General features: G+C 38.2%; 1 protein-coding gene across 1 annotated transcript; it reads right to left on the minus strand.

The window, feature by feature from the left end:
- Window positions 1–2,302: 2,302 nt before the first annotated feature.
- On the minus strand, window positions 2,303–3,370 carry LOC110931317 (protein FREE1-like). Its single transcript, XM_035987985.1, has one exon. The coding sequence runs from the start codon at window positions 3,368–3,370 to the stop codon at window positions 2,303–2,305; it is 1,068 nt and encodes a 355-aa protein (XP_035843878.1).
- Window positions 3,371–9,748: the final 6,378 nt, after the last annotated feature.

The raw sequence follows: 9,748 nt of genomic DNA on the forward strand, positions 1-9,748 counted from the left end.
TTCCCTTCTTCGGTTTTCTTGGTGTTCTTTGGGCAATTAGACTTAATGTGCCCCTTCTCATTGCAACCATAACATGTTGCATCCTTCAGCTTCTTACATTCCAAGGTCTTATGATATGTGGATCTGCAAATTCCACAGGGTCTCGCGTGAGACTGGGATTTCGACTCAAATCGACACTCCCCAAAATGGTTCTTCTTGCAAGTTTTACATTTGGGCTTATCCCCTGATTGTTGCCTATCCTTTTTAGATCCCGACCCTTTCTTGTGGTCGTCATTTCCTCGGTGTCTCTTCTCTGATCTTCGTGAGGTATCGTCCTCACGCTTTCTCTTACTCTCTTCTGAGTTCCTAAGAGCTCTCAACCAGACTACGTCCTGGGTGAGAGAGAGGGATAAATCAGCTACTGATCTGAAAGTTGTAGGCCTCGATGCCTTAACACTTGCTTTAATCTCAGGGGCCAAACCCCCAATGAAACGGGCAATCCTTCTCGGCTCTGGGGTTACCAAGTATGGAACCAATCGAGATAGAGTATTGAAAGTGGTGAGGTATGCCTGGCAGTCTAGATTTTTCGTCACCAAAGATACGAAGTCTGACTCGATCCTTTCAACTTCATGTTGTGGGCAAAAATTCTCTTTAATAAGGGTTACGAACTGATCCCATGACATACTGTAAAGTGTGGCCTTTCCGGCAGCTTGTAAGAGAGATTTCCACCACGCTAGTGCGTCCCCTTTGAACGATTGGGATACGTACTTCACTACATCCCGATCAGCACACCCGCTGATATCTACCACTGTATCCATTTCATCCAACCAGGTCATGCAGTCAACCGCTCCCTTCTCCCCAGTAAAGTCCCGGGGTTTACATGAGACGAAGTATTTGTATGTACATGACTTACCACGCGGTTCTGACTTATGCTCAACCTCCTTTGATGGAACACTGTTTTGGTTGGATGAATGTCGCTCATCATCCTTCTTGAGCTCATCTTTCTTAGATGCATCTTTCTTAGAGGGCAGTTTGCTATGAGCCTCCGAATGAACCTTGGTCTTGGGATGTGGCGCGGACCGGGTCCTACTTCGGGTCCTATTTGATTCACTATGTAGCCTTTCAATGGCTTTGGTAACAGCATTCTCCACTAATGCTTGCAGCTCCGCACCAGTTATATGTATTTTAGTGTTATCTGGGCCTTCCTCTGGATGACTGTTTATTTCCTCAGACTTAGACATGTAGCTTTAGGTGCTACATAAAAGTAAGGACAAGGTCTATTTAGAAGCCTAAACAGTATTATCGTTCTTGACGATTTATTAACCATGGTAAATAAGAGCCATATTAGTTAATTTGTTAATTAATTTCATTCAGGACTTTTTATTAGCTACTTTACCCTAGAATGAAATACATATTGGCACAATAGGCCTAGTCACTTGGACAAATTTCTAAATTTGAATTTAGATTCTATAGGATTAAAATTTGAATAATTAAAACAAATCAATCCTTTTTCTTGGCAGGGGGTTTATAAATCATGGCTGCCTTTTTATTTCATATTGCATTAGTTATAACCCGTAGGCATTATGTCACAATCAGATATATATAGAATATAAATTTGGATAATTTATTAAAAGGGTGACATGTGTGATTTTTGTGGATCACACTAGCCAAGAATGTTAACATGTTTACAGATGTTAACAGAGATTTGAATCCTTTTAAACAGGTTCTACCATATTGGCCAGGTCTTTAATATGACATTCAAGCTAGGTTTTACCTTTTTTAAGATTCTTATTATTAAAATGGTAAATTAAAATAATAATTGCTATTTTTCATTTATTCGTATATTATATTTATGCATATAATTTAAAAATGAAAAACTTAAATTAACCATTTCAAATAAAATTAACTAACACGAGTTTGCCCTAAACGGGACTTTTACACAAATAACATGCCCACGCAGGGGCTAAACTAACAAACAAACCCACGCAGGGGTCAAACAGAAACCAACAAACCCACGCAGGGGTAGAACAGAAAGGAATAAAATATGCCCACGTAGGGGCAGAGTACAGAAATAAATGTCCTCGCAGGGACATGATTAATTAACTAGCAAACAAAGGATTTAGTAGTCCTTCTTGCTTTTTCCCTTGATTAAATCCACCATTTTCTTAAACATCCCACGATTAGGCCGACGATCTTCCCGTAATTCATGCCGCATCTCTCGTCGCACTTCATTTATCCCTTGTAGGATTTCTTGAACTTGTGGCGGCGACATCATCGGTGCCGGCGGTGGTAGCGGATAATGCGGTGGTTGAGGAGGCTGCGGCTACTGATATCCATATGATGGGTATCCATAGGTCGATTGTCCCGTAGCCCAGGGACCTCCAAAGGTACCTTCCGGATTGAGAGAGTTGTAGTTTGCAGCTACCCAGTAGGGATCCTCTGTAAAGTTATAACCTGTGGGGATCGTCTGCTCGAAGGGATTGTATGCTGCCGCGCTAGTATAAGCAGGGATTGGGTTCCCGAATTCCTGTGGTGGTGGTGGCGCGATTGGTGCAGAAGTTACTTCTGAGACGGGATGTGAAGATTCTCCCATCTCTGGTTCTTCATGAAGTGGCGAGTACCGGCTGCCACCTGAATGTGGAGGTGTGCCGATGCGTATTCCCCCTCGTGTGGAAATCCGTGCGTTCGTTCGTCTTCGCCTCGGAGGCGGGGGAGGCAAAACCGGAGGTGGTGGCGGCGGTGGAGTGACTGCGACAAGTCGGGAATCCTCAGAAGGATTTTGCTGCTGCTGTGGCTGCTGTTGCTGGGGGTGCAAGGGAGAGCTGTGTTGTGGCTGGTGCAGGGGAGAGTTATGGTAACTAGGGGTAAATACCCAGTCATATTGCCTGAATTTCTCCTCAAAGCTGTCGGGACCATTGTATGGTGATCCCATAAATGGTGACCCATCAGAAATCTCGATAGGGTGGTTCGGCGTTCCAGATGGTGGCATTGAGGGATCGGTATCTTCATCGACATCCATCGCATTGCCCCCAGGAAAATGGTCTTCTGGTCCAAGTGGGTTAAAACCCATAGGCACATCAAGGTAGTCAGCGGGGTTGTACAGGCCTTGGAAAACAGGTGATGGGTGGTCAAAGGGTGATTGGTGTCCTTGGAAAGGAATATAGGACTGGTGAGAGTTGTGGGGCTCATTTTCTGATTGAGGCTCAAAGGAGTGTGGGATAGAAGGTGAGGTACTCAGTGAAACCGAGTGCCTTGCGGGTTCAGTAAAAGACCTCCACAGATTTTGAGCATCTGTGTTATGGGAGCCTGAAGGTGTTCGCCTGTGCGAAGGTCCGGCTTCATGGTCATTTGGGGCTGCATATGCTCCTTGTCCCCTTCCTCTTCCCCTCATACGTGGCGGCATTTTTGAACCTGTCAAAAATCAAACAAGTGACACAACAAAATATATATAAGACAAAGTTAGAAAATAAAACAAATTTCTGGATATTTCCTAAGTTCTTTGTCTAGACTCGAGAATCGAGGAATGTGCAATTGTGTAACTGAGGTTAAACACAAAAGGCTAGTGTTTAATTCACTCAGAGTTGGCTCTGATACCAACCTGTCACACCCCTAATTTCCACGTGTCACCGGTGGGCCCGGTGGGGAGTATAGTGACGTAGTTGGCATCATCATAGACAAACCACACAATATATATATATATATATATATATATATATATATATATATATATATATATATATATATATATGCACAGCGGAAGCAAAGATAGATTCATTTCAACTTTAATAGAGTGTAATATCAAATATCACTAACAGTTGAAACGGATCCACAGGCGGATCAAAATAAAATAAGATATTGTTCAACAGATTTATTGTCATCCAAGCTTGCGAGACTTATTGTGGACGCTCTAGAAGACAGCCAGCCTATTACGTGTAGTACCTGCACTTAACCTTTTGGGAAAATATGTCAGTTTACACTGGTAAATACAATTTAACTGACTCATTTTGAAAAGGTTGAAAATTGATTTGAATGCTCAAGGCACAAAACATTTTTATAACTTGGGATAATTATTTATATAATCTTGTGAACGAATTACATGTTACTTGTGCGTTCAGTAGCCCGGATCTTGTCCGGGTTAAAGATCAATAGACACACCACAATAATGAGTTATACACTGACAGGTGTACGCCTACACCTCGTGCTCTGGTCGTGGCCATCTCGTAAGATGATGCCAAGGATATCCGGGACATGGTCATTAATCCCCCAAAGGCTTAAAGTAAACAAGACTGTTTAAACGAGCCGATCAAATTATTCAATTAACCACCCAAGGATGTAAGATTTGATGCTCGATCAAGCGGTATTCTATATACCGTAACCCAAGCCCGTATAGGGAAAATAAGTCAAAAGTATTTACCTTGGTAAGTATAAATCACAACTAGCAATAGAAGGTAGCTTTTACTGGTTCTTCTATTCTGGAACAAAGGTTTATATAACCTATTAGATTCCTAACGGATCTTTATTTAAGCCTAAGCTTAGACCGGTTAGTTTAAAGGACGATACGGTTCAAACGCACGATTAAGCGAAGACCGGATAGAACGTGATTTAGACCCGACAAGTTTGGATACTTGTATAATATGGGTATGCTAAATACTTTCTGGATTTTGAGACAAAAATGATAATGTTTGACCCGTTTCGGTCAATTTATGCAAACTAGTTACATAAACCGAACCGAACGCTAAAAGAGCGTTACGGTAACCGTAAGAGTCATATGCAAGTTTCCTGAGATAATATGCCTTAAATATGTTATACTATTAGTAAGATATCTTTTATTATGCCCCATACGAATTTAATCTCAATTTACGCCTCATAAGGCCATTTTGGTCATTTAAAAGATTATAAAAGAGTTACATTTGTAATCTGAGTTACAGGTCTGATTTATACAGCAAATACACTTACTTTGATATGTTATAACAGTAGGTTATGACCCGTATGTGAAACTTATCATTTAAAACCAAACTATGTCCCTTAGGGGTATTTTGGTAATTTCACAAGGGCTCAAATGGTCAAAACTGGAAACCTGAGTTCAAAAATTTGTGCTTACTGTTATTATATAAAAATATACTAAAAACATCAGTAGGTATTAACCTTATATGTTTAATATGATTATAGTACATACTATGCGTTAAAAATGCTTAAAAAGCCGATTTGGAGCCATTTCCGGGTTTTTAAAAGAAAGCTGAGATTTTTATAATTCCAGAAGGCTCAAAATATTTTATTTAACAAATAAAATCAGTGGAAAAAGGTTTGGGGTCAAAAGGATTTGTAGAATTCATTTTATGGCCAAAAAGGGCAAAATCGGTATTAACCGAATTAAACTTAGAGACCTATGTTATGCTCAGCCAAAAATTAAATAAAATTATCAAAAATCCAAAAATATTATATTACATCAGTGGGTAAAAAGTTTTATATCAAAAAGTGGGTTTAAATAGGCTATACGCTAATTACGCCGTTTACTTAACATAAAGCTTTCAAATTACGATATTGAGCATAACTCTTAATCTAGACCTCCAACTGATATCAAATTTTAAGTGCAAGCTTATAAATCAGTAACAAACGTTTCTACTCTTTCACTTTTCCAAAAATCGCGTTTTATAGCAAAAAGGGCATAATAGTCAACTTTTAAACATAAATCGGAAACATGCATATGCATCGGATGAATATTGAACCAAGTTGTAAAATCTCAGAGAGTTGTACATATATGAAATTGGTTCAAAATAAGCTCTAAGGCAGATCTCAAACATGCATGCATGGATCAGAATTGAGAGTCAAAGAAAAAGTCAATTTATGAGACTTTCGATTCCGATCCGGGTTTAAACTGAAAATTGTCGAGATGAACTTGTTGAGACACGTTCTTACATTGATTACCAAGTTATTTTAATGATCAAATAGGTTGCATGTACCCTACATTGCTAATCATGCTTAAATTTGCAAATACACATTCTATTGACTTTTTGAAACAAGCTTTGACTCGACAATTATCATATTTAGAGTGGGAATATGAAAATACCCTTTTGAGGGTTTGTTTCCCACATAAATACCAACTTGTAGGTACTTTCAATCCGAGAAATGACTGAGCCATTTTCGATTAATCATGAAGTCAAACTAAATTTACGACGGATTGACTTTCGGTTAATAAACTAAGCTAGAACGAATTAGAGAATGGTATGAATACTTACAAGAGTCCTAAATACAAGTAGGAAGCCCTATGAACCTTTGTTGATGACCAGAGAGCTCCAGAATTAATCTTGTGAATTTTTGAATATGCAAGTGTTGAATGTTTGTAACTACAAGACCCTTTTTATGCAAGTTTGATCTCATTAGGAGCTGCCACAAGGGTCTAGGGATGTTGTAAGATGAGTCCAAGTGCCCCTAAATGCATGTAATACCATTGGTGAGTCCCTTGTATCGAGCAACAACTGTAAACAACCGAGATCAGACCTGAAACTGGCATTTGCCTGTTTTCTGTCGCTTGGCAGGTCACGCGGCCCGCGTAAGGGCCTCCAGGCGGGCCGCCTGGATCCTCCTGACTTGCAAAAACCTTTTAAACCTTTATATTTTGGTCCTTGGTCCTTTGTTACGGGGTTTTGGCTATTTATCTTGCTCATTAGACCCTCAAACTTGATTTTTAAGGACCTTGGGACATTTACAAACATGGTAAAGTCCTTGGTTAACTTTGTGCTTACCCGAAAAGTCACTAAATTCAACGTTGACGCATTTAACCCTTCGTGCACGGTTTTGATCATAACTTTCTCATACGATAATGAAACTTCATGAAATTTTTACCACATATTCTAGTGAGTATATTTTATCATTACAAAGCTTCGGGTTTGCCAAAAGATCACTCAGAGGTATACATTCAACATATTGACACAATTAGCCCCTGTAGTTTGCAATTCCTCACTTTCTTTCATTTTTCGCTTTGTATGATCCATGATTTATCCGTTTAGGATTATAAACACCATGTAGGGTTATTGTAGAGCCTATTTTTCCATTGTTGACACTTTGGACCTTTATATTCCCATAGTTTCACTGTTTGTCAACTTTAGTCCCTCTAAAGTATGTTTTCACATATCCAAAGCCTATGCCACATGTCAATGCATTATTGGACGTAAATTTCCGAGGTGTTACACGGAAGGTCCATTACAGTACAAATTGACATACTTTCGCAGTTTGTCGAATTTAGTCCCTGTAAGCGAATAAACTTGATTTCGGCATACCAAACCATCCAAAACTTATTTCTAAGTTATGTAATGGTTATTTAATGTATGTTAAGCCTATTTCACTGTTCCGGAGTGTTTGTTGCATTAAACTGGTTATATTTACGCATCAGATCGCGTATAACCTTCCAGAAAGCGATTTAAAGCCCGAAATCGAACAAGAATTGATACGTGCAAAAGATACACATATTTATACAGATCCCAAGTATGAAATACAATATTTCATTGGCTTGGTATTTGTTTGATGGTGGTGGTGAGACAGGTATCACATATTTATAGAGAATTAGATAACAAAACAACATATAACTTGATATCAATACAATATAAAATGAAAACAAAAATAATTAAAAATGGTAATCTAATTTTTATTTCCAATCTTCAATGTCATCAGCCTCTACCTTCTTGAATTTGTTTTTGGTGTTTTGAACCTTTTTTTAATAATTTAGCTAGATGCCAACTTTCCTTCATAAACCCCGTCTTTTTCAGAAGAAGGTGCTTAGTGGCTTCCTGTTTTTTGGTGTGATATTCTTGTTTGGTGGCATATCATTAAAGATCAACTCTTACTTGATGCTATTTGTAATAATGGAGTCCAAAATAGCATTTTACGCTTGTGTTGAACTCTTTATTCCATCCATATAATCATCAAGAACAAAACTCACATGATGGCATATCACTTTTATCAGTCTCTTTTTCTTGAATATTTGTCCATCTCATTCAGCAAAATATTATTGAGTTAACCCCCTTTGAAAAAGGATCCATTTCAGTGAAAGCTTTGCCATCTATGGCGTTTTAAAGGGAGTGGTTTCTAGAGGATATGGCGTTTTTGTGTTTTTCTGGGTGTGATTAATTTCATTGTGTATAGACCGCTCTCTTATAGGAGTTTTTTGGCGCGTAGTTTAGGCGGGACTTTTTATTGTAATAAATGATAGTAATAAAGTAACTGTCTTTTCAGTTACTGTTTTTGTATCTACTGTGTTGCTCAGCTTTTATCAGTTTTATAGGTTATAGACGTCTCATCTTCTAAGTTTGGAGTTTTTTTAAATGGCCTTATGCAGACCAACATGACAAAATACAATAACGGATTAAATAAAATATTAAGCAGGAAAAATATTTTTTGTTATTTTTGACGTTTTGTTAGGATTAACTATTTTTAGTATTTTTTTTGTGTTTTGCTAATAAAGATAGAAATATATCATTTAATTATCTTAAAAAAAAGAAGATTACATAGAAGAAAAAAAAAAGAGGAAAAAAATTAAAATCCTTCGTCAGAAGGTACTTTATCCGAATAGTATCCATCACTTGTGTCATCTTCTTCCTCCTCGGAGTCTTCATCTTGATCTTCATCCATGTCATCACATTCACCTTCATCAGCTTCTTGTTCCTGAAGATTCTGAAGCCTCCACCTGAACATGTCTTGCATTAACTCCAATTTTGAGTATATTTCTGTGTTGGTACAAGTGGCGTTATGCAATTATTCCATGAAATCCAGTCGCTGCTTTGTCATGATGTTCTCTAGCCAGTAGACGCCCTGCTCTCCGCTGTCGTATGTAACCATCACCATGTCTGTTTCATCATCAAAACGCCATGATGTCATGACAGGGTCTGGCTTCACATCTCCTTTGATTGGTCCAAATTTGCTGGTTAATGCTTTCATAAGCATATGCGTTTCATGGCATTCGTTGTCTAGAGCGATGCCAATGGATAAGATTTGCCTCTGTATCTCTTCTTCCATCTTCAAAATTGTCCTGACTGTCTTAACATACACCCTCCTTCTGTTGTCAAAATCGAGGACGTATCGCCTGATTCCCAGAGTGTATCTCCACGAAACGATTGTTGCCATTTTTGGCATTTTGTTTAAGTTGGCGTTTTTGGTTAACGATTTTTTTTTTGTAGAAAATAGATAGATTGAAGTGATTACGAAAGCTATGTTTTACCTTTGTTTATATAATGGTGTTTTTGACGCGTAATTTAGGAGGGAATTTCTTCGAATAAATCTTAATAACTGAAATTCAGTTATTTGTGTTGTTTCATCTTACTGTAATATTTAACGCGTTTTATTACTAAATTTTGGCGTTTTGTTTTTAATGGCGTTTTGTTTTTAATGGCGTTTTATTTTTTTGTATGGCGTTTTATCATTTGATGGCGTTTTGAATAGGAGCGGTAAAAGACCTTTTTACCCTTAATGAAGCGCGTCCCACATAATAATATTGATTTTATTTACGAAAATGACACCGCACAATCTAGTCCATGGATTGTTTTGATCGAACGATCCATAAGCGTTCTCATTGTTCTCACACTTTTCACCGTTCTCTCTAAATCCTGACCCTATGTGAAAAGTGTGAGAACGATGAGAACAATTTTGGTGGTGACATGTGGCATTGATGTTAAATTACACTAAGGGGCAATATTGTCAAAAAACCCACTCACATGAACTGGGTGTTCAAATAAAACCCCATAAAAACACTCAAAAAAGCTTTTGATATGCACGCAAA

Source organism: Helianthus annuus, chromosome 3 (assembly GCF_002127325.2).
Source record: "Helianthus annuus cultivar XRQ/B chromosome 3, HanXRQr2.0-SUNRISE, whole genome shotgun sequence".
Lineage (NCBI taxonomy): Eukaryota > Viridiplantae > Streptophyta > Magnoliopsida > Asterales > Asteraceae > Helianthus > Helianthus annuus.

Coding starts and splice junctions, on each gene's coding strand:
- LOC110931317 (XM_035987985.1), bottom strand. CDS start 3,370: ATGAGGGGAAGAGGAAGGGGACAAGGAGCATATGCAGCCCCAAATGAC.